The following is a 27,277-nucleotide window of genomic DNA, read 5'->3' on the forward strand; positions in this document are numbered from 1 at the left end:
TCGTACTAGCAGAGGTCGTGCCGTTCATGATAGTACTATTTCGATATGTGTATATTCAATGTGTCGTTTGAATCTGCTCAATGAAAACGTACCCTTAAGTCAAACAACAAAAACAAATGTCAAAAATCATCTCAAAAGTACACTACTAACCAACACTTTGGCATCTCTTTTAACTCAAACAAAACCACTCAAGAGAAAAATTCTACAAATTACTCTCTCACAAAAAACGTAAACTTCATCTTCAACTCATTATAAAAGTGATTTCATCGTTCGTTTTTAATTTTAATTCAATAAATATCTTGCGTTCGACGAGTAAAGGAGTATTTTGTCCTAAAATTGAATCCGCTCTAAATTTACAATATACTTTTATATTGTATCTACATTTATATTAATAAATTGTTGAAATTTAAAAAAAAAAAACATTCGTGCGGTGTTGTCGTGATCTCAAGTGTCAACAACAATAATAATAACAATTTTCTAAATCTACATCAACGTCTATTAATAAATAAACAAATAAAAGCGCAATGGCCGAGTCAAGCAAGAGGAATATTCCCATCAAATTAGGAGATTTCAGTGTAATTGATACAGAATTCTCAAGCATTCGGGAGCGATTTGATTCCGAAATGCGCAAAATGGAAGAAGAAATGGCTAAGTTCCGCTCCGAATTGATGAATCGTGAGGCTAACTTCTTTGAATCTACAAGGTATGTTGTTTTTTTTTAATTTTTTACTTTTCCATTGTTTACTTATATTCTACTGTAGAGAAAATTATTTATAGTATCAAAGTACATTGTTTAGATAGATTAAAGGAAATTCTCAGAGCACAATATAATAATAATAATATCGTAGTTACTCCACTATCTTATCGGTTCTGTCTTCTGCCCATGTCTATGTTTGAAGTAATGTCATGTCACTGGTTCTGGCGACCGGCATTTGGCAATAGGTGGATAGGTAGTTTTTTCTTTTCTTTTTCAACTCAAAAATAGAGTTCCGGTTCAATGCCATTTAAGCCATAGAAAAAGAAAGTGCCTACATAGAAATATTCTCGAGACTAAAGTAAAATTTCCAATTCAATTTTTTTCGAATGCCTAAGACGACGCTACATTGTATGTGAATTGTATTGATTTACGACGCCACCGAAAATTTGTCTCTAAAAATAGATTAGTCTTCTCGATTTTGAGGTTACTTAGCCACCAGAAGCGTTAACGTTACAGTTCAAAGATGTACATATTCGTTTTTGTGTTGCTGCAGAAGAGCTAGTGTTCCAAAAATGTTATATAGGTACCCAATACATTTTTCAAATCTATACCTATGCACTTATGTATGTACATATGGCGCAGCTATTATAATAGATAGGTACCTAGTTCTATTTCAGCTCTGACTCACATTCACATTATTTAAAATTGAATGTTCTGTTTTTTGTCCAAACACATAAAAACGGTTGGTATTTTATTAGTTGCCTAGGTAATTTTTAAATTTGTTGGTATTTTATTCGTTGGTGTGTGAAAGTTAGAGAACATTTTATTTTTGCAGATTCATATTGCTGGCAATCGCATTTCTTGTGCGATTCCAGTGGATCTATCAAATTCGTTCACGAGTGGGCTTTACTTTCACTTCAACGATTTATTTTGAACTTGGTGCGAAAAATGCAGTCGAATAAATATGTACATTGATGGACTTTTTTTGAAATGAAAACGTTATTTTTTTTTAGCTTGTTTTTCAAAAATGAAAAAAAAAACTGTGCTATAACGATATACCTAAGAGATTTTGTAAGACGTGCGATCGAAGAAAATTGTTTAAACAAGTTTAAATGTTCGCTCGTCTTTTCCTTTCAGAATGCCATCATAGACACTTTGAATTTTTAATTAGAAGATCCATCCTATAAGCCTTGGTTTATGTCCTAACTAGATGGATCTTTATTTAAATCAAAAACGTTATTTCAATAAACTTGAATTGAATATATTTAAATCTTAAATGATAGGGAATTAAAAGCCCTAACAACTAACTAAATAACGTGCTCTTGTCATAACAACGTATTTTTAACTACCAAACTGTTTTTATATGCACAAATTTTTCTAAAAAAACTGTTTTCCATTTAAAAATCATCAGCAAAAAATGACTTTAAATGGTTTTTATCAAATTTTTGTGAAGAGAATTTGAGAATAACAAAATTATCAAACAAATGTTTTTATGCGATAACCAAACATTCTTTTTAAAAATCAAGGCATGTTAAACCAAAAGAGGATAAGACGGGTTCGACGTTTTAACATATCTACTGAGAAAACATTAGTTTTTCAATTTATTTTGCTGAAAACTTTCCAAAAAAAATTAAGAGCATAGTTCTGATTTACAGCCAGGTCTTTAAAATTAAAGACAATAACAATACCTACAAATTTCTGTATGCTTTTTACAAATGAAAAACTACTCACATTCACTTAAAATCTATGAAAAATACTCAACCGTTAGTTGTATTTACGTCACTGGACAACGATACAAAATCCTAAATCTTATTCAAAATATTATTTGAATTAAAATTCAAAAACTTTAACCTGCTGTGTTTGATGTGAAAAATTGAGTTCAATTAAATGAAAATAGAAAAAAAAGTATAAACAAAAAGGAAAAAAAAACACTTGATCAAGCTTCTCTACATAATAGTGTCAAAATATTTGTTTTGCTTTTATGCAATCTTAAAACAAAAATAAACACTGTAAGTCTTTCAATTTTTATTCAAACGTTATTTTTGTTCAACTTTTCAAAACTATGAGTGGTAAAGTTTTTTTTTAGAAGAAAATTTAGATTTTAATTAAACTTTTCCAAGATTAAGAAAAAATGGGAATATTTTTATTTTTGGTGTAGTATTTGGACTTATAAAATTTAGGTTTGAGGTTGAAGTGGATTTCGGATGAAAAACAATATGTGACTTAATACAAAAAACGTCATTTTTAACTTCCCATAGGAAGTTATTGTAATGGGTCCGATTTTGACATTTCTCGACGATTCAAGGTCCCCAGAGTTGAAATAAAAGATTTTTAGAAATATGTCTGTGCGTGCGTGTGTATGTACGTTCGTACGTTTTTTTTTTGTCGTCCAAAGCTCAAAAACCAGATATCGACTACGAAAATTTGTCACCTCGAACATTTTACTAATAAAAAATAATTTTATCTCCAAAACAATTTTTTGCAACGAAAAGTAACGTTTTTAACATCTGGTAAAATTTTGTGAAAAATCGAATTAACAGATTTTTTAAAAAAAAAATAAAAACCATTAGGTACTCAAAGTTGGTAAATATTAAATTTCGACTCAAATATCTTTTCAAAACCATGAGATATTGGCTTTAAACTACTTTTTTCTTTTAAAAAATATCGTTGTCAATATTCAGTAAGATTTTGAGAAAAATCGAATTGACAGTTTTTTTACAAAAAATACAAACCTAAACAAAAAATGAATAAAAGTTGGGAAAAATTGATTTTCGACTCAAATATCTTTTCAAAACCTTGAGATTATGGCTTCTAACTAATTTTAAGTTATAAGAAATATTGTTTTCACCATTTGAACAAAATTTGAGAAAAATCGAATTGACAGTTTTTTTTACAAAAAATACAAACCTAAACAAAAAACTTAATAAAACTTGGTAAAAATTTACTTTCGACTCAAATAGCTTTTCAAAAATTAAAAATATTGGCTTCAAACTTATTTTATTTCACAGAAAAAATTGTTTTCGATATTCAGTAATTTTTATTTAAAAATCCAACAGTCCGTTTTTTCATAAAAAATAAAATCTACAAAAAATAGTACGCATATTTGGTAAAAATTGATACGAGTACATATAGACAAACTTTTAAGCAAGACAAATCGACAGACGGGATGGAAAGTTATCAGTGTGGGTCGCATCCCAGCCTCTTTTTTTTATAAAATCCAACATTCCATTTTTTCATAAAAAAAAAATAAAATCTACAGAAAACAGTTCCCAAGTTTAATTTCATTCATTCAATTTTTAAACATTTAAGAAATGCTAATAAAATTGGTAAAAATTTGTTTTCGACTAAAAATCTATTTAATAAAATTAGATTTTCAAACTTAATTATTTCTTTATATGAAAAATAATGTTGGTAGATTTAAAATTTTTAAGAATAATTTTTAAAACTAACAACTTTTTTAAGCCAACACCACAAACTTTTAAGCAAGACAAATCGACAGACGGGATGGGAAGTTATCAGTATGGTCGCACTCCAGCCTCTTTTTGTTTTACTTAAGTCGACCTTTAGCAACACAATCACAATATACAAAAATCCAAAGTGAATAAAGTTGTTTGTGCGAATAACTGTGTAAAAAAGCCAATCTGAGCCTTTATTTTGTGTGGTAAATGGTCGGCGGCCTAAATTTATATTTTTCTATGGGTACTTAAGATAATTTAAACTCAAGTAAAAAACATCCTTTGGTTCTAACATACAGTGTCGGACGAAACTAAAGCACGAAATCGTTTCATTTTGGAAAATGTCAAATAAAACTACAAATTAAGATATAAAATTATTTTTTTTTATTTATTTTAAATAATAATATTATTGTTTTAAATTAACGATATTAAGATTTGCTATAATTATTTACATATTTAAAATACTACAAAATATTTAGAATTCTTGTGAAAAACGATTGGACAAAACTAAAGCACATTTCACAAACACAATCTTTAAAACTATTTAAATTTCAATACTTAGTGGCATATCCTTTATTTTTTATGACGGCAGCACATCGATTCGCCATGGAGTTGATAAGGTTTTCTATGTACTGGCTGGGGATATTATTCCAAATACTTTGAGCCTGTTGGTTTTTGCAATTGGAGCGATCAATCCTCTGATCTACAATTCCCCATAGATTCTCTATGTGGTTGAGATCAGGGATTGTGCTGGCCATTGCATTACTTTAACATTATTTTGATTTAACCAATCCTTCACAACTTTAGCAGTATGTTTAGGATCGTTGTCATGTTGAAATATCCATCTCAATGGCATGTTTTCTTCTGTATAATGATACATGACATTTTGAAGGATATCTCTATGCATGGAACTGTCCATTTTACCTCTAATTCTGTGGATCGGTCCGACTCCGTCGCTGGAAAAACATCCCCAGACCATAATACAACCCCCACCGTGTTTTATTGTTCCTTTTGAATAGCGAGGATTTAAACGTTTACCTTCTGGCCTGCGTACTGTATGAAATCCGTCGGATCCTTTCAAATTGAACTTCGATTTATCAGAGAAGATCATTCCAGTTCAAATGTGCTTTTGCCAATTCAAGTCTGGCAGAAATAAATGGTTTGTTCGCTGTTCAATATGATCGGAGGCCAACATCAACCGCTCTTCTCCGGATAGTCCTACTTGATATTTTTAAACCCAATTCTTTTTTAATGATTTCCGATGATATGAAAGGATCTTTTTTAATAACCCTGACGCTTTTTCTGTCTTCGCGATTTGAAGTTTGTCGCGGTCTACCACCACTATGAATAGTTTACACTGTTCCTCGAGCACGAAAACGAGAAATTACTCGGGAAATCACTGAATGATTAATACCTTATTTTTTGTTTATGAATGGAACTGATTAGCCATTATTGAAATCAGACATAATTTTTTCTTTTAATTCGTCGGAGTACTTATCGCGAGCCATTTTAAAATCTCGATGCAATGCTTACAAAAGATGACGCTGAATGGTGAAAAATTCACTTTTCTTAGTCACAATGAAAAAAACATAAGCAAAAAGCAGTTATTTTTGTTGTTCTCATTAAATAACTGTAAAATATAGACCAAACAGATGAGTTATTTTAAAATAGGCTACATGTGCTTTAGTTTTGTCCAATCGTTTTTCATAAGAATTCTTAATATTTTGTAATATTTTAAATATGTAAATAATTATAGCAAATCTAAATACTGTTAATTTAAGACAATAATATTATTATTTAAAATAAATACAAAAAAAATAATTTTATATCTTAATTTGTAGTTTTATTTGACTTTTTCCAAAATGAAACGATTTCGTGCTTTAGTTTTAACCGACACTGTAGATGGCATCTTAGTCTCTTAAGGTGTGTTATTGCTAAGTTTTTGATTAACAATTATGGCAATCATTTACTTTTGTCTACAGTTAGATAATTGAGCATTTTTCTTATAGAAAATAGTTTTCAAATTACACTGATTACATATCAGTTCTCTGTTCTGTTGTACATGTGGCATGATGAGATTAATCGCTGCCTATGACACGGGTATCTACTGCCCCTTTCGAGGAATACACAAATCCCTCAAGAGTAATTTTTGTCATGAAAAGTGCTTTCTCAAATAAGCCGTTTGGATTCGGCATACAAGCAGTAGGTCCTCTCCATTTCTGAAATGACCCGCACAGTTCTCTACGGACTTATGCGTCACCTTATTTATTTATTTTAGATTTCTGTGTGTGGTGTATGCTACTTTTTAAACTTTTCTTTATTTTCAAATGTAAGTTTTTATAATTTGAAATACTAAAATAGTTTTGATAATTTGAAATAATTGAATAAATTTCCGAAATTAAGAATTAGGCGTATACATTTATTATATGAAGTTTGTATTAATTTAACATTCAATTTTCACACTCCTATTTAACGGTACATATAAAATAAATTAATTAAAAATAATAAAATGAATGCAGTTGTATATGTTCAATTTTTTGAGCACCTGTATTTGTTTTATTTTGGCAAGTTCATAAGAGTGATATATTGCTTGCTATATCCGCTCAACAACAACAAATGTTTTTGTATTTAAATAAAAAGAAAAACGAAGAAACGTCACGGTCAGTTGGAATAAAAAAATATAATAAATTCTTGTTGGCATGAGCAACTCTCTTAGCTTATAACTAAATCATACATTGTTGTTAATTGACGAAAGACGTACAACCATTTTCGCCCACAACATGCTATTAAACACATATAAGCTAATTTGTATACATACTCGTATTATGTTCTTATAAACAAAATATTTTGTTATTATTAATAAACAAAACAGTACATATACATATTTATTAAAAAAAAATATTCTCTAAGAATTTGTTTTCTTTTTTTTATAATCTGCGCCGATAAAGGTTGTTATAAGAAAAACAATTTATGTTCTTCTAATGTATCCAAATCCAAATACATTTTTAATCCACACATTAGGAAGGAATATCTCTCTTTCTATATTCTCTACTCTATGCTAATGAAATTTAGAATTATGAGATAACAAATCAAAAAGAAATAAACTTTAGTCGCATGATGTGTGTTAAGCGATGATGTCAGTAAGATTTTTTAAGTAATCAGGTATAAGCGGTGAGTAAAGGTTGAAGTTGTTCAGAAAGAATGACAAAAAAAACGACTAATCGAATGATACAATACCTACGTAATATTTGTGCATTTAAAAATAAACAACTTAAGTTTAAAATAACATACTTCTACTTGTCTTAACTTTTAATGAAACTTTTTCTTAATAAAAGCTTATATCTGATTAGAAGAACAAACCAAATTCACCAATTCGTGTGTAGTATACTTCCTGAGGTCCTTTTCTTTTTGATGTCCAATAAATAAGTGACGTAAACCTAATTTCTCAACACGAACGTGTTCTTGTGTCATAAAATAGTTTGTGAGGTAGAGTTGCAAATAACTTTTACCTTACATACCCTCTGTGAGCTGAGTTCGTGGCTGTAAAATTATAATTAATTCATTTTAGCACATTTGTAGTACCCTTGGCATGATGGTTAGTTGGACTGTCATGCGAGAGGTCTTGGGTTCGATCCCTGCCTATGCCACCTTAAGTTTTTTTCACGGGTACTGCCTCTTGCGAGGAATTGACAAATTCTCCAAGAGTTCAGATTCGGCATACAACTGTAGGTCCCTTCCATCCCTGACAACAGTACTCGCACACAGGAATGGTTGCGAGTTGTCAGTCACTAGGCCCTAGTTCTCAAAGGACTGTTGCGCCACCCAATTTATTTTTATCTATTTTATTTTATATAAGCACATTTACATACATATGTTTCACAATCTTAAGTTCTAGCTTTGGATCTTTAAAGAAAAATATAATAAAAGGAAAAAGAGACAAAGTTTTAGAAAATTATTTGTATGAGTAGAGAGATGTTTAGGAACCTAGGTTAAATTTCGTTCCTAAGGTTTTGCAAGGATTTCTAACAACAGCAACTACTAGGATACAAAAAGTTTAGCTGAAGACTCAAGAATACCAACTCTATTTCCCAAGCTATCCAATTTATTAGAATATAGGACAAAGTATTGTTTTTTACGTATGCATATATATCTGGATGTATGAATATATATAATTTGACAAGGTTAGGAAGATTGTAAACGAGGGGAGGAATTGTAGATGGGAAGACATTTTGTGTATGATAATAAAACGGGGTGTTTGTTTACGTTTTACTAATAAGAAATTTGAATGTTCGTGACGATTTCCCTGTTTGAAGAAAATTGTTATGGTCATCGATTTTTTATACATATAGGTATAAATATATTATATGTTCTACTTCTTTGCTTAAGACATAAATAAGTAATTTAGAAAACCTACATTATAAATTGAACTTGTGTTTCTTGCCTTGGAAGGACTTATATATTTTTTTTTCTGATTGACTACGAACAATAAAAATGCTATCAAGTTTCAGCTGGCTGTTGTCAGTTTTTATACAAATTAGTACAGAGAAGTAAAAATGTTTTATGCTTACCAAATTTATATTTATTATAAATGTTTCCAAATGACAAAAACCAGTTCACATAAAAGAGTTCGAAATATACGTAAATGAAATGCAAATTGTACTTCAAAGAGCAAAAGATGGAAAAGCACCATATCCATATGAAAACTTTAAAAATGCAACACCAGCTTTCATTGATAAGCTTAAGTAGCTTCTCAACAACATTCTTTCAACCAGCTTTATTCCCCCCTCGTTCAGAAAATCTGTTTGTTTCCCTATTCATAAGAAAGGTGATCCAAACAACGTCGAAAATTATGGGGGAATATCATTTATGAATTTTATGGCTAAAATATTTTGCGGTGTTTTAGTGAATAGAATAGAAAGTGGGTTGGTAATAACAGCATTTTAACTGACCTTCAAGCGGGTTTCAAGAAAAACAATTGTACTGTGGATCAGATATTTGTTTTAACGTCAATTGTCAAAGCATTCCAATCCAGAAATAAGAAGATTTACGCTATTTTTGTTGATTTTAAGGCAGCTTTCGACCTTGTGAAAAGAAATGCACTTTTTTTTAAACTCTCTCAACTGGGAATAACCTCAAAACTTTTAAATGTATTAAGAAATATGTATACTGGTACAGAAGCAGCGGTTTGGGATGGATCTATACGTTCTCACAATGGTTTGATAATAACGCTGGTGTTAAACAAGGGTGCTCTTTGAGTGCTTTGCTGTTTGCGTTGTTCATTAACGATGTTGGCAAAAATCGGTTATCAACATATTGCAACACATGGGGACTTGCAATAAATATTGAAAACTCCAAAATCATAGTATTTACAAGATCTTCTCACAGTTTGGTTAGAGAAGGATAGTTCTTCAATGGCCATCGTCTTGAAATCACTAAAGAATAAAGATTACAATTATTTTGGAGTGAAATTGAACAAAACGATGGATTTAAAAAATCATCTAATTGAAAAGGAGAAGTCTTCGCAAAGCTTGCTGAATATGGCATGGAGGATTATTTTCTCAAACCAAAATTTATTGCTGTCAGCTAAATACAAAATATTTGAATTAGTAGCAGAATAAGACGGAATCATTCCGGCCGAGCTACAAAAATGCTCAGACATGATTATTCCACCATTGGAAATCATTCTGACAAGCTGTGTAAGGTTGAGATATATTCCCAAAGCCTTTAGAATGGCAAAAGTAGTCTTCATTCCCAAAGCAGGGAAACCCTCACACGTTAACCCTAAAGATCTACGACCAATCAGCCTATCATCCTTCCTTCTTAAAACCTTGGAAAGATTGATTGAAATTTATATCAGACATAATTTAAAACCATATCTCATTTCCACAGCTCAACATGCTTACTCTAAGGGAAAATCAGTAGAATCAGCACTTCACTCGCTGGTACGTACTATTGAACATTCCCTCGAATACAAAGAATATAACCTAGTAGCGTTCCTAAATATTGAAGGAGCTTTCAACAACGTCAGCTACCAGGCGATCACAACAGCAATGGATAAGCTGAAACTAGAGAAATCACTCATAGATCTTATAAGTCTCATGCTCAAAAGCAGGACAATAATTTCTAACATGAGAAGTTTTACTACCACCAGATCGGTGAATCGAGGCACTCCCCAAGGTGGAGTCCTTTCTCCTCTTTTATGGAATATGGTAGTAAACGACCTACTTACATCATTGAAAGCAGAGGATTTCAAGGTGATTGCCTATGCTGGCGACGCGACGTTGCAATATCCATATCTAGGAAGCACCCCCAAGTTCTCTCGGAACTCCTACAAAATGCCTTAAACAGGCTAACTAAATGGGCTAAGCAATTTGGATTGGACGCCAACCCACACAAAACAGAATTAATACTCTTTTCGAGAAGATATAAAATTCCTCAGATTAGCCCAACCAAGATTAGAGGAATACCATTAAGCTTTTCCGACCAAGCTAAATATTAAGGCCTCATTTTAGACACTGGCTATACACTTCGGTAATCAGACCGATACTCATTTATGGAGCTGTTGTATGGTGGGCCGCAATTGACAAGATGGTAAATCTAAATAAGCTCATCAAAGACCAGCGGTCAGTAGGTATGTGCATCACAGGAGCACTTCGCTTTTAAACATAACACCACTTGACATCTTCTCCAAAAAGGTGGCTGCCAACTCATGTGTAAGGCTTAGAGCCACCTCTCAATGGACCAGTAACAATACTGGACATACTACTATTCTAGACAATTTCAGATCTATCCCAGATCGCTTAGACTATACCACCCCAAAAATGGTATTTGGTAAAAGTTTTCATGTGTCCATCCCTTCAAGATCCTCCTGGGCAGAAGAGAGACCCCTGAAAGACGATGCGGTACACTTCTATACTGACGGTTCAAAGACCGATCACGGAGTTGGAAGTGGTATCTTTTCAGAACAACTGAATCTCAGTCTATCCTATAGACTTCCCAATCAATGTAGTGTATTCCATGCAGAAGTTATGGCGATTAAAGAGGCACTATCCTGGCTCAAAGAAAACGTTATATCTTGTTAGGGTATACGAATCTTCTCAGACAGCCAAGTCGCTCTTAAATCTCTCGCGTCTGTCTCCACAAACTCTCAAACAGTCCACGATTGTCGATCATCTCTGAATGAGATGACGGAACAGTTTAACATTCACCTCATTTGGGTGCCGGGCCACAGAGACATTCCGGGAAATTGCAAAGCCGATGAGCTCGCCAAAAACGGAACACTTCTGCCTTATGTTAGACAAAAACATAACATAGGAACACCACTTGCTACATGCAAATATCTTCTCAAGCAATATGCTCTAGAAACAACAAATGCTAGATGGTCACAAAGTACCACCTTCCTAGCAACCAAGCAAATATGGCCAAGTATTGACTTAAAGCGGTCAAAAAGCTTGATATCACTGAGCAGACAAAGTATAAGCTCTACGATTGGAGTAATAACGGGACACTGCTTCATAGGAAGACATGTTCTGAGGCTAGGGGTCTACACAAATGACTTCTGTAGAAGCTGCATGGACGAGGAGGAAGAGGAAACAGTCCAACACCTTCTATGTACATGTCCAGCACTCTCCATTAGAAGGAATTACTTTCTCGGTAATCCCTTCTTCAATAACACCAGTGAACTGGCAACGATTGACACAAAACGTCTCTCTAACTTTATTAAAAGTACAAAATGGTTTGTTTAAATTCATTACTCCCATGAGTAACCTCATTAGTGGTATCACAATGGACCCATGAGGTCTACGTGTGTCAATGACATCTGGACAGCCACTCCAACCTAACCTAACCTAACCTTAAATGGCAGTCCATACAACGGAAATTTCCAGCAATTCTGTACTCTATGCAACATGAAAGCAAAAGAAGACTGCTTCCATTTTATAAGCATTTGCCCAGTGTACACCAAAGACTAAGATTTTTCCAGAAAAACAATTTTACAATAGAATTATTAAATCGTGTAAAGTGGAAATTATTGTACTGTTTTTTAAATTCAATTTATAAGTACAGAAATCTTTTAATGCCTGACTTTATTCAAATCAATTCATTTAAATTTTATTAAATAAACGAAAAACGCTTTATATACTTTTCCAACTGAGCTGACGGCTATGCCAAAGCTTTATAAAATTCGTTATGTTTATTCAAACTGTATTAAAATATTTATAAATAAATGAATTACTTGCTTACTTACTTAAAAGAGTTCGAGGTCTCTGGTCCTTATTGAAGACTTTTTATTTTATTTATATGAATGTAACTTCATTTTGTGTAAATGATGACATTCACCCAAAACCAAATTTTATATGTAAGAAATCATAATGTAAATACATCTTCTGCTAATCAAAATAATGTTCTGCCATGAATAATTCATGTCATGCTCTGATGAATGAACAAAATGTCCATTTTTATTTAAATGGCCGATTTGAATAATTTCGCTTTGAGTGTTGTGTAGATACTAAGTGATCTCAGAAAGAACATTCAAAAAGTGCATTCATAAATCTTTAAAAGAGCTGCATTCAATAGTAAAGTTTTTTTTTGCTTGTTTATTTTTATTAGCAAATTGAATGAGACGCAATTAATTCAATTATTTCTAGAAGAAAATTTTATTACATACATAGGAAGGTAGTAATAATATAATTAAGTAATCATATGACACTTTAACGACCATTAACTAGGTTTTAAATGAAAAAATCTACTCTTTTATGTTTGTAATTAGTCGCATTAAAGTGGAATAATTAAATCTCGTAAAAGAATTTAAAGCATGTATATTTTTTGATGAAGACTTTTGGGAGGTTTACATAAGGAAGTCAATGCTCTTGTATTTTATTTTATTCACCCAGGAGTAAAAATTCAAAAGATAAGAATTTGTGCAAATAAATACATTTTTCAACAAATTGAATTGTATAAAATAAAGCTTAAATGATTGATGGTTCAAATGGCCTTGTTGAATGCTAATTTACATTCTTCCAGCCAGTAATGCAACGTCGAGTGTGCTCATTCATATAAAGGGTGATTTTTTTGAGGTTAGGATTTTCATGCATTAGTATTTGACAGATCAAGCGGGATTTCAGACATGGTGTCAAAGAGAAAGATGCTCAGTATGCTTTGACATTTCATCATGAATAGACTTACTAACGAGCAACGCTTGCAAATCATTGAATTTTATTACCAAAATCAGTGTTCGGTTCGAAATGTGTTTCGCGCTTTACGTCCGATTTATGGTCTACATAATCGACCAAGTGAGCAAACAATTAATGCGATTGTGACCAAGTTTCGCACTCAGTTTACTTTATTGGACATTAAACCAACCACACGAATGCGTACAGTGCGTACAGAAGAGAATATTGCGTCTGTTTCTGAGATTGTTGCTAAAGACCGTGAAATATCGATTCGTCGCCGTTCACAGCAATTGGGCTTGTGTTATTCGACCACATGGAAGATTTTACGCAAAGATCTTGGTGTAAAACCGTATAAAATACAGCTCGTGCAAGAACTGAAGCCGACAATCTGCCACAACGTCGAATTTTCAGTGAATGGGCCCTAGAAAAGTTGGCAGAAAATCCGCTTTTTTATCGACAAATTTTGTTCAGCGATGAGGCTCATTTCTGGTTGAATGGCTACGTAAATAAGCAAAATTGCAGCATTTGGAGTGAAGAGCAACCAGAAGCCGTTCAAGAACTGACCATGCATCCCGAAAAATGCACTGTTTGGTGTGGTTTGTACGCTGGTGGAATCATTGGACCGTATTTTTTCAAAGATGCTGTTGGACGCAACGTTACCGTGAATGGCGATCGCTATCGTTCAATGCTAACAAACTTTTTGTTGCCAAAAATGGAAGAACTGAGCTTGGTTGACATGTGGTTTCAACAAGATGGCGGTACATGCCACACAGCTCGTGATTTTGAGGGAAAACTTCGGAGAACAATTCATCTCAAGGAATGGACCGGTAAGTTGGCCACCAAGATCATGCGATTTGACGCCTTTAGACTATTTTTTGTGGGGCTACGTCAAGTCTAAAGTCTACACAAATAAGCCAGCAACTATTCCAGCTTTGGAAGAAAACATTTCCGAAGAAATTCGGGCTATTCCGGCCGAAATGCTCGAAAAAGTTACCCAAAATTGGACTTTCTGAATGGAACACCTAAGACGCAGCCGCGGTCAACATTTAAATGAAATTATCTTCAAAAAGTAAATGTCATGGACCAATCTAACGTTTCAAATAAAGAATCGATGAGATTTTGCAAATTTTATGCGTTTTTTTTTTTAAAAAAAGTTCTCAAGCTCTTAAAAAATCACCGTTTATTACTAATGTACACAGTACTGTCTGTCCATTTTGTTTAATGAACATAAGTAAATATATAAAAAATTTACTTAAAAGTACAAATTATTGCTTTGATAATGATAATCTTCCATAAACTTTTTTATATTCTTTGTATGTGGGCCTCGATTTGAGCAAATATCTTTGAGATAAACAAATGACGAAAACAAGTAACTTCCAATAGTCCAAGTTTACATATAGAATAAACTCTTGTCAAATTAATCACAATTTTAATACATTTATAGTTTGTTGAGAGGAGAAATTTGTTATTATCACAATTTTAAAACATTTGTAGTTTGTTCTTTAAGCATTGTACAATTCCTTACGAATATTTCAAACATTTTATAGAAATGTTTAATCTTTTTAACATCGCACTAGGTTCAGAGATGTGTGTTTTTTTTTGTTTTTAACGGGGTTTGAATATTTATTTTTTTCAATGAATGAAACACGTGTTGAAAAATATGTACAATTTTAAATGCAATTATCATTCAAGTCACTCGCCTATTGCTTTAACGGACTTCAATAATATTGAGTGATCTATTTGACCGACTATTCTATAAAGATGTCGCATCCAACAAAGGAAAATTTAATCAATGTAAACGCCATAAGTGACGGTAATCGATTCGTAAGTATCGTCTTATGTTAAATAAAAAGTTTGAGTAACAGTTGAGAATATTTCCCTGTCTTGTTTGAAGAAGCATGTTTAAAAAACGAAATGTTTCAAAAATAGACATTTGGCTTGTTTATTGAAAGCTATTCGTGTGTTCAATAAATAACTATAGGCTTGTCAGTATTGAGTTCCTACTTTTAATTTAATGAAATGAATAAGGACCAGAAAAGAGAAAATTAATAAAAGAAACTGTCACATTCAGAGATTTGAAGAGACTTACTATCACTCTAAATTCAAAGCAAAAAGTTGCTTCCTTCCATGGTCTTAAAGTAAAAAAAATCAAGGAAACTACATATGTTCAAAAAGACTGTCAAATAATTTTCCCCAAATAGTTTGCCTTAAAGAAAGTCAATCCCTTCCTTCCTTCAAGGAATCTACATATGTTCAAAAAGACTATCAAATAATTTTACCCAAATAGTTTGCCTTTAAGAAAGTCCATCCCTTCCGCATTGACAAATTACGAGTATGTTAGTAAGTTACTGGGGAAGTTTTAAGATTAGTCAAAACAGTTCTATGTGATTCAAAAATAATCACACCTAATCACAGAATGCATTGAGTGTACTGCCGAGAGATTAAAATGTCAATTTTGGCATTTCTACTAAAATAAAAATGTCAAAAAATCATTTCGAATTCATTTCCGACTCAGCTTAAGAAATATCTTGAAGAACGAAAGCTTCTTAATGACCGGCAATCTGGCTTTCGTTGCAATAGGTCCACTGATGATCTCATGGATAATCTCACCGAACAGTGGAACAAATATTTACATCGTTTTGGAGAAAGTAAGATTATTGCACTTGATATTTCAAAAGCATTTGATAGAGTTTGGCATCAAGCTCTCTTATCGAAAATGCGTGCATTTGGTATTGATGAATCCCTTCTTCGTTGGGTTAGAAATTACCTTTCGGGGCGTTCCATTCAAGTAGTATTGGAGGGTGCAAATCTGATATTCATAAAATAAACGCTGGTGTGCCTCAGGGCTCCGTTTTGTCTCCGACGCTCTTCCTCATTTTTATAAATGATCTTTTGTCTGAAACTTCTAACCCACAAATTGTTTCGAGGATGACAGTACCCTCAGATTTTCATATTCGTTTTTAGATTCTCATCCTTGTTCTTCGGATGTGGACTACCAACGGCAGCGTATGATAAGCTCATTAAATTCAGATTTTGACAGCATTGTTCAATGGGGAATCAAAAACCGTGTAGAATTTAATGCTTTGAAAACTCAATGCTGTCTACTGTCGCAAAAGCGTAACCCTCCCCCAATGCCACTATCCATGAGGGGTACTTGCATCGAGGAGACTAAACAGCTATCAGTGGAGTGATCACATATTTGACATCGCCAAAAATGCTGCTAAGTGTTTAAGTTTTCTCCGACGATGCAAGAAGTTTGTTACCCCTTCTGATCTGGCTATAAATTATAAAGCCTATATTCGTCCAAAACTTGAGTACAATTCCCATATTTGGGCAGGTGCTCCTATAACCCACTTGAGTCTCTTGGACAGAATTCAAAAGAGAGCTCTAAAAATGATAGGTGACCATCGTCTAACTGAAACTTTTCCATCTCTCGAGCACCGTCGCGACGCGTCGTAAGGTTTCATGTCTCTCATTATTCTATCGCTACTTCCATAAGCAATGCTCTAATGAAATAGCCAGTTGCATTCCTCCCCTCAAACAATTCAACCGTAATACTCGTTCTTTTAGGAATGCCCATCAGTTTACCCTTGAGCCTAATTTCGGTGGTACTGTAAAGTTCAGAGATTCTTTTTTTAGTCGCACTACACGAATGTGGAATGCTTTACCAGACTCAATATTTTCCAATCATTACAATGTGCAGGCATTCAAAACCAATGTGCATCGGTATCTTCTTTTAAATCCTATCCTCCCTTCCTAATTACTCGCACTGTGTATAATCTTTATAAGGGTATTCATATCCCCTTGAGTGCGCGTACAATATAAAAAAAAAAGAAAAAACATCATATTTCTTATTTTATGTATTTTTCAGTGCTAAGTTAAATCCGATTTAAACCCAAAACTAGTTAATCCCGAATTCAGAGTTAACTTACGAACAAGTTTTTCAGTGGCGTTTAATTTTAACCTCATGAGAGATATTGGCTGCGTTCAATCTCAGACAGATAGAATATCCGGATACCATTTTGTTAGTGTTTTACGTGCAAAATGACAGCTGATCAAAAACAGCTGAGATGTCAGAAAAGGAATCCAAAGATAACCAAGAATTTCTGGGGTATGTAGGTATCTGACAGAACAGCTGATTCAACAAATGGATTGAATTTCAAGAATCTTGAAAATTGATTTCAGCTTTTTGTATATGTTGGTAAACAAAAAGATACAAAATGTTAGTTGAAGTTGTATTTAAGGATGTTCTGTACATAATAGACAATGAAGGAGCTATTTGCCTCCGAAATTTAGAACGTAATTATGATCTTTTTATTTAAACTTCAAAATTGACTAATTTTGTTCTTGTTTTGTTTGTTTGGCACCTATCAATTCATCATCGCCCAGAATTATCCATTAAATGTTTTATCTTAATTAACAATTTTGACTTCGAAGCTTAAATGTTTCTCTTCTTTTGTGAACAGCTGGAAGTTGTTTTTGACAGCTACCTCAATACAGCTATCCGACTCGTTCAACAAGGTATCTAAAAATCCACCTATCTAAGAGCGTTTTTCTTTTTTAGTTCAGAGCAGAGCTCGAACTGTCAAAAAATAATTGTGTTTCTTTTTTAGCTCTGATCGCTTAAAGCTTCAAATTCGTGTTTCTTTTTTAGCTCTGATCATGTTTAAAGCGCGCTCTGTGAGCTCAGAATAAAATAACAGAGTAAGTCTGCTATTACACGATGCCTCACGACTCACATGAGTGCGAAAAAGAAAGCAACTATGAAAAAATGAGATGCAAAAAAAAATTTCCGGTGAGTCTCGGGCAAATTTTTAGTAGACTCATTTTGACGTGTAATAGGGGACTAAACGAAGTAAAATGCTGAACACAAATAATTTGATATTTGAAAGCAGGGATATCGAAGAAAAACATCGTTATAACAATAAAAATGGCGCAAGAGGCCAGTCGCTTTAGTGCAGAAGGAAAGATAATTTATAAAAAACTATTTGCATATAGCATTTTTATGAATCAAATTTTTTTCAGGAGTGAAATGGACCAATTCTATGACTATTTTATTAATTAATTTGATTAAAGAAAATTTTGAATGCCTTCAAACAGACGACATTTAAAACCATGACAGTTTATTGCTCAAGTTGTTTCATAATTAAATCTGAGAGCTCTGACCATACTCTGTTCAGAACTCTACCCTGCTCGCTCAGACTCTGCTCAGAGCACAGCTCTGAACTAAAAAAAAAAACGCCATAAGATACCCTATCCAATACGAGATTGAACGCAGCCATTATAATTTTTTTTATCACTGAAAAGTTATCGATTCAGTTGTCAAAAGACTATCGGAATCGATAGATTTTGACATTTTGGTTGAAATCCAGTCGTTGTTTATAACCTCATTTTTTTTTAAATTAATACTAAATGAAATTCGAACTTTTTCTCCTAATAAATTTAGAATGATTTGGTCACGATGTGTTAAGCCCGGGTTTAACTACAAGAGTTTAGGTCTGAAACTGAGCCTTAGAGTCAATATACAAAGATTGGTTTCATTATCGTTTGCGTCTTATTGGTATACAGATCTAAAGTAATAATTAAATTATCAGATATTTTAACACAAGCAATACAAAAAAATAACTTAAGGTCAAAAACCACTCAAAGCAGGTAGGCATGTATGTAGGTGCGACTGCTTTATATATAATATATGAATATAAAATGACTAGATTATGCACAACCAATTACTGCTACTTGACCTCATCAGAATAAAATTAAATCGTCACGATAATCATATTAGATACATATATGAACGATATTACAACAACCCACTACAATGTTCCCATAAACAGCCAAAGTTAAAAACAATTTCAATTTGTAACACTTTATTAATAGATTATTAACCCACATGGACATAACAACAATGCCATATGAGCTTTGAGCTGTTATGTTAGTCTATTAAAACTGCTTGAGGAAATACTCTTAAGTAAATCTAAATTAAAACTGCTACCACGTCATCTACACTCATGGCCCACATGTAAAATTCTCGTACACTCTAGCTCTTCAAATCGAAACTTTATAAGGAAATAAATCATATTTATAATAATGAAATACATAAATATTAATATTGTGCGCAAAAAACTATCATCATACACCAATTAGGCAAAAGGAAAAGAAGCAAAATTGACAGCTGCGATTAATTGTTAAATTAAGCTCGCCACTTGACAGTCATTTCAGTTACATTACGCAACACTAACAAACATATTAGGTTGGTCTTTGGACAACAAAAAAACTCTGATTTCATCGTTAGTAGAATTCTTTGTGGATTATTCAGCTAAAGTGATGTTACTATTATTGTTTGTCATCGTTTCATGTTTCTTTAGTCATATAATTTTGAACTCTGCGATCATTGTTTTGGCAATGGTGACGTTCAAAGTAGTAAATATTGAATTAATTTTAATAAAATATTTAAAACATCACAGGAACTAAGGGACACAGCAGCGAGGTTGATAAATATCTTAATTATTAGAGATTGAAAGGGTCCGATTTAAAGATTTATTTATGAGCAGGGAAGATTAGAAATGTTTCAATTAAAAAAAACATTATTGGTTTAAAAAGGTATGGTTACCTATTTTTCAAAATATACCCTATACACAAAAACTACCAAGGGCGGATCCAGACTTTTCATCAAGGGGGGGGGGGGGGGGTATGACACACTTAGATGAGTTTTTACTCTCCGCTTAAAAATGTTCTTTAATGTTTTGTAGAGGAGGCTAACAAAATTGAAATAACATAATGTATACGAGTATATTAACATAACCTTTACACATTTCAATTGCTAAAATGATAACTTTAGTTATCAAATTATTTTAAAACACTGTTTGTCGAGGTCTTACTATTTAATTTGTATGACTCCCTACATATGAAAGCATTCCCAGACTCCAAAAGTTTTCTAAATATGTCATATTTAAGAGCTAAAACACAATAGTTTAGAGGGTTTTTGCTGCATTTCACGCAGAAATGTAAGAAATTGTTTTGAAACGTAGCTTTTTTTTCCAAAAATAAAGAACGCTAAAAAATTAAAAAATGGAGAAAGTGAGAGAGGTCTAATATGAAGAAATATCGGTCTTTTTTGAAGAAGTTTTTTCGAACTCTTTTTTCGGGAGTCTATTATTATTATCGCTATCAGTCTGCTTACTCGTATTTTGATCTTAAAGAATTCAACAAAATTTTAAAATTTTAGAGAGAAAGATGTTTGGTTCTTGAATTTAATTTCTCTAAAAAATTAAATTAAAAGCAAATTCACTTCAAAAGTAGATTTATTTAATTTTTTAAAATCTAAGATCTTTTGTATTCAACAGAAAACCAATTTTTAAATAAATGAAATGCACACTATAACTTGGTAATTTCTTCCAAAAAGTCTGTTTAAAAATATTCCCTATATTTTAAGATATAAAAATGTACCTGCAAAATAAGTTTTTCTCAAACATTGAAATGCCATTTTATTTTTCAAAAAATCTAGATTAACTTATTTTTTTCGAAAATCGTTTTAAATTTTAAATTTTGTCTTAAAAATAGTTTTGGTAAGCACTAAATAAAGAGCACGTACATTTTACATTTAAATTTCGTTAAACAAAATTAATATTTTTTTAAAAACAAAAAAAAAAATACATCTGTGATCATAAAAATCATCATAAATTTTTTCATTTAATCATCAAAAAGAGCTTACACAGAAAGAGAAGATAATAAGAGGTCATGACACCTACGACCCCCCCCCCCCCGGATCCGCCATTGAAAACTACTGACATTAATATTTTAAGACTTTATAGTTAACCCTCCGCTGTATTATATTTGGATCTTAACCGATTTCAACTAATCTTTTGGATGCATTCAGTCATCATTGGCTGCGTTCAGTCTAGGTCTAGGACCGATAGGGTATCCGTATATCTTTCTTAGTGTTTAACGTGTTAAAAAACAGCTGATTCAAAATATCTAGGATGTCAGAGAAAGAATCTAAAATTATACAAGTTTTTCTAATATGTTAGTATCTGACAGAACATTTGATTCAACGTATGGATTTAATTTGATGGAACTAGAGAATTGATTTTTAATGTTTTATCTTTTTGGTGAAAATTCGATGAATTAAGTTTTACAATTTATCTAAATGTTTGTCTGCTTTTCGTAAACAACGTAAAATTGTTTTTATTTTTTGCCAGCTATCTCAAATTAGGTATCTGAAAATCTACCTATCCAGTATGGCATATCCAACACGAGATTGAACGCAGCCATTGCATAAACTTCAAGAAAATTTTTCCATTAGGAACTAAAGAAGGCAGCGTTCAGTTCTTAACTCTAATGGAGTGATTTGTTCTCTATTCTTTTCACGACAAATGAAATAGTTGAAACTGCCATAAAATAAAATTCTGTAAAACATTTTCATTAGAGAAAGTTCCATCCGAATCCGAACCCTACTTTATTGATACAACCTAAAAACCGACCCACACTGCTGCTCTATTCTCATCGATGATGTCATATTAAAATAATTCTACTGTACACTTGGGGTTTGTTGTTGTTTTAAAGTTTGTTTTCTGTTCAACGATCGCGTGCTATAAGTCTTCGACGATCACACACAAACACCCTTCAAAACGATCAGTCGCACTGTTGAAGTTGTGGGCTGGCTTGTGGTTTTTTCTTTTAAGGCATTTATGAAACGAAAGTTGGCTTAGCGTAGACGTTGTAAGCCTTTTTGTTGTTGTTGTTCCTTCAAGAAAAAAATATCTTAACGATCGACGCGGCTGTGTGGTGCGCGGCTGTTCGATGCGCGGCCTTGCATGAAGTCACCAAACAGATTAAACCGACTATAACACCGCAGCTCTTAACCGCTGCCGATTTTTGATGAATTAATGTTGATTCACTTGTTTAGCGTAGGTATATGGTTGCAGTGTAAGAAGAGAAAAGTAGAAAGACAACTTATTAAAATTGTCATGATGCGGTACTTGCATTTAGTTTGTGGATTTTATTTTTTGGAATTATCTAATCAGTGACGCCAACATTTTTTATAAATGATCTATATGGTTGTTTTTCTCTTAAAACTTATAATATTTTTTGAGGAAGTTGATTTGCTTGAAAAGCAGATTTAGGGAAAAAGATATTATATTCAGTTTTAGGTAAAATGTTAAAAATTCTCACCTTTGGGAACCAAAACAAAAGATCTGTTTATAAAATGATTCCCGCAAACAATATAGGTCTGTTCGTTAACTTAACGCAAATGCTTCCATTTGCTTCTGCTTTAAGTTTCATATTATTACATTTGACTAAAATTAGTTAAAGTTAAAATTGTTCAAAAGTAAATGAACATAGATCAAGGGCGGATCCAGACTTTTCATCAGGGGATCACACTTAGATGAGTTTTTACTCACCGACTAACAAAATTTAGAACACTGTTAACCAGTAAATTATGGTCTAACTATTTAATTTGGATGACTCATATAAAGCATTCCAAGATTCGAACAGTTGTCTAAATATGCCATTGTTAAGAGCTAAAATACAATAGCTTAGAAGGTTTTTGGTGCATTTGGCGCAGAAATGTAGGAAATTGTTTTGAAACGTTGCTTTTTTCCAAAAACAAAACACACTTATTTTCATTTCTATTAATGCGAAGAACGCTGCAAAAATTTAAAAATCCAGAAAATGAGAGAGGATCTGATATGTAAAAATGTCGGGCTTTTTTTGACGTAGTTTTTTCGAGCTCAATTTCCGGGAGTCTATTATTATCGTTATCAATCAGCTTACTCGTATTTTGATCTTATAATGGCGTCAACAAAACTTAAACATTGTAGAGACAAAAAGGTTTGGTTCTTGAATTTAAGGAAATAGTTGTATTGAAGAACATGATTTCTCTAAAAAAACAAATAAGTTGGGAAGAAAAGTTTTGTAGTACTCACGAACTACACGTTCCAAAGCTTTTATATCAATAGATATGAAACGTTTATTATGTTTTTCACTTATCTATCAGTTAACAAAAGTGCCACTTGATTTTTTGGGACATTTGTATTATTGAAATTCGTGTTTGAATCTCAGTTATAGAGCATCCAAAGTAAATTCACTTCAAAAGTAGATTTATTTAATTTTTTAAGATCTTTTGTATTCAACAGAAAACCATAATATTTGATAATTTCTTCCAAAAAGTCTGTTTAAAAATATTGCCAATATTTTAAGATTTAAAAATGTACCTCCAAAATAAGTTCTTCTCAAAAATTTAAATGCCATTTTCTTGGTCAAAAAATCTAGATTAACCTACTTTTTTATGAAAATTATTTTAAATTTTGTCTTAAAAATATTTTCGGTATAAGCACTAAATAAAAAGCTTATAAATATATGAACATTTTGCATTTAAATTTCATAAAAAAATGTTGTCTCCTTTCTGAGATATCGAGTTTTGTAAACAAAATTAGTATTTTATTAAAAATAAAAAAAAAATACATTTTTGATCATAACAAATCATCATCAATTTGATCTTTGACAAGAGCTTGCACAGAAGAAGAAGAATTTTTAAATCGGTCCATTAGTTCTTGAGAACAAAATAAAGATTTTTTTGAGGGGTATCCTTCTGGAGCAATACGAAAATATGTTTTTCCTGTAGAAAGAAGCCAAATTAAGAACAAATTTTGAGAAAGTTTTAGAAAAATTGAAAAATGAACCAAAAAATTTGTGTGGGGACTGTTGTTATTCTTTGTAATAATAAAATAATAAATGACTGTAGGGGCCAGGAAAGACAGACAGACGGAAGGAATCGAGGTACCCATTTTTTTCGACTTCTCCAACGTCGTAATGTCATATTTGATTAAAAAATCTAGTTTGAAATAAATAATCACTATTTAGTATGTGTGTCAAAAAAAATGAATAATAAAATTGAAGGCTATTTTAAGGAATTCAAAGGCAACTTAATATAGAATTGATGATCTCTTATTCAAGGTTTCTTCTTAAGAACCTGAATATTTGCTCTTTTTCTTAGAAACAATTTGTATGAAAATAATTTAAAGTATGACTAAAGTTTTTTCTAGTTCTAAATTGAGCGAAAATCAAAATTTGAGTTGTTTTTGACAGCAAACCACTTTTTGGTGAATGTCGTTAAATTACTAATAAATCTTTAAATGAAATCTTTACTTAAACAACTTAACTGTATTAGCTTTTTGGCTCATATGACCCCACCCTTGGATCGTCAATTGGTCAAAAGTTGATGAATTTGTGCTGTGTTTTTGGAATAGGGCTGAATATCCGATTCATATAATGTTCTTGGTCCAATCTTTAATCTTTAGTCAAAAGTAGTACTTTTGGCAACAAAGTTTAAGGAAGTAAAATACAAATGTTGTTTTCATATACAAAAAATTAATAATTCAAAATATAATGGGGGTCATATCCATTAAAGCAATACGATTAGTTTTGAATTGAAGGGAATTCCTACGAAAAAGCAAACAAATTATCTCCCAGGGGGTGGTCATGCCCCCTACGACCCCCCCTGGATCCGCCATTGACATAGATCTATAAGTGCTTCATAAGATTTCTATACAATTCACAAACAAGCTCAATACGTTTACTTATCTATGAGCGTTTGTGTTCTCTTAAAAAGATTTCCTTTACTAAAAATATGAAACTCCGAGCCCTATACTAGAATCCTTTTTTAAATTGTGCTGAGAATTTTCTTAAAATCTAATATTTTAAAAAATATACAAATTTATATATTATACTATTTAAATTGATGAATAATAATAATCTAACATTAACAAATATGTATTTTCTATTTTTTCCTTCCACGCTGCTCAAAAAAAATAAACAAACAAAAATGATAACATATTTAAACAAAACTGCTTGATCCTGCGAAAAAATTAATAACTTATTGTATTTATACTCTTTTTTTATATACTACATATTAAATTATTTATATACTAAATAAAAAAAAAAAACAATTTTAAACACAAACAAAACAGTTCTTCAAAAAAAACAACAACCACCAGGTATATTTTTTGAATATTCAAAACATTTTGTATAATAATTAAACACTAAACAAAAATATTGAGCAATTTTTTTTGTTGAAATATAAAATTTATTATATTTATTGCACAGTCATCGTGTATTTCAATGTTCGAATGTTTTTAATTTCGTTTAGTTATTTTTTCAAACTTGTTTCTAATTTTGTTTAAGTTTACACCAAAGTATCATGTCTTCCAAAATCTTATTTATTTTTTTAAATATTTTTTATCCTCCTGTAGTTTCTTTTCATAATCCAGTAGAATAGTCTACCAGGCAGTTTTTATTTGTTCCATAAGTTCCGATTTAGTTGAATATTGCGTTCAAGACTCGTATACCTTGTGTACTAACCATTTTCAAGAACTTTAAGGTCGGACAAATATGACGGCAAGGTTAGTAAGTGCATCTTTTTGAGCTCAATCCATGATTTAACGAGCTTATATGTAGGAATAGGGGCGTTATTCTGCTTAAACTTCCATTCCAAGGGCACACAAATCTCCTTGATTGCCTGGAAAGCCTTTTTTTAATACATCATTGTATGCTGTAGTGGTATTCATTCCACGAGCAAGAAACTGATTGGTCAGCTGCCAAAAAATTGCCTTTCAATTAAGGGAACTTTATTGGAAAGTTGACTGGAGAAATCTCCCTAACTTACATATGTCAACTTATGTCACAATGACAATATATCATCTTTTTTTTATTCAACTAAAAGCTGAACTTTATTACTCTATGAATTATTTATTTTCATCACAATTTCATTTAATCTTTTGTGTAAAAGGGTTGCTTGACAAATTGGAAAAACAAATAAGTAATATTTCTTTACAATACAAAATGCAAATCGTGATGACAATAAAAAAATGAAATCAAGGTAGAGGTTAGTGAAGTAAAGTCCCAAGTTTGAAATTTATGACGCTTGAAAAACTAACTAGCTGCCTTAGTGAAAACGTATGGTTAAAAAAATGTAGTTGGCTGCAAATGAAGTCATTTATGAAAACCAAATAGAAGATATAATATTGGTCGCATTCACAAAGCTAGTGGCTACGTAGTCAAGGGTTTCTGATTGGCTAAATCTACACAACTACAAAAGTAGTTGAAATTTCCCCTCCCACACGTAGTGAAAAATTTCGGCTACAAAGTTAAGCCTAGTACATACTTGTGAACCATCTCGTGAACCCATACAAATTTCAGTTTTTGGTTCACCCGTGAACTTGCTCGTGAAGCTGAGTGGAGAACAAAGTGGAGAGTTTTCGTTCACGGGCAATTCACGTGCAAAATGTACAGGAACTGTTGGTGAAGCTTTGACATTTGGTTTGTTCATGTTCACAACGTGTACTCACAAGTGTGTACCAGTGAGCAATGTCAAAAGTTCACTTTCTCCACTGGCGAACGTTCACTTCACGAGGAAGTATGTACTAGGCTTTAGAGCACACTGGTTTTGACGTTTCACAATCAGCTGCTCGTTAAGGACACAAGACACAAGTCAGTGTCCACAACTTTGTAACAAAAATGTTTAAACCAAGTCAGAGGGGAAATTTCATCTTAAGTTTGTAGTTGCTTTTAGTCAATCAGAATGTCTTGATTACGTAGCCACTAGCTTAGTGATTGCCCCAATGTCTGCTTTTACACCGGTCTCTTCTTTAAGTTTGACTGCAGACATGCGAATAGGAATCGTTTTCGAGATATAATATATGTAAATATGTATTTACATTCAAAGATTAGAGGAGGTGCTAAGCAGTTGTCAGGGAGTGTATGACTATTATGTTTTATATATACAGAACAATCCATTTCAAAATCTAGCTCCGGCGGAGAATATAAAAAAAATCAAAGTTATTTCAAATAAGTCGGCATAATGTCATGGAATTCATCTGTGATTCGTGATTCTAAAATGATCCCTGATTGCAGTCGCTTAGCGCACAATTCTGAACATCCACACATAAACTTTTCAG

The 27,277-nt window shown here is 32.1% G+C and overlaps 1 protein-coding gene across 2 annotated transcripts in view; it reads left to right on the plus strand.

Moving 5' to 3' along the window:
* The first annotated feature begins 285 nt into the window (after positions 1-285).
* Positions 286-27,277, plus strand: part of LOC129946412 (heat shock protein beta-1) — a 47,837-nt gene continuing 20,845 nt past the window's right edge. The window contains exons 1-2 of one of the 2 annotated variants that reach the window (XM_056056594.1): positions 286-703; positions 25,292-25,318. In XM_056056594.1, the coding sequence (XP_055912569.1) occupies positions 525-703; positions 25,292-25,318 (206 nt within the window). In that variant the 5' untranslated portion in view covers positions 286-524. The remainder of the gene's footprint in view (positions 704-25,291; positions 25,319-27,277) is intronic. The other variant, XM_056056595.1, reaches the window with a different exon arrangement.

This window comes from Eupeodes corollae, chromosome 2 (assembly GCF_945859685.1).
Source record: "Eupeodes corollae chromosome 2, idEupCoro1.1, whole genome shotgun sequence".
Lineage (NCBI taxonomy): Eukaryota > Metazoa > Arthropoda > Insecta > Diptera > Syrphidae > Eupeodes > Eupeodes corollae.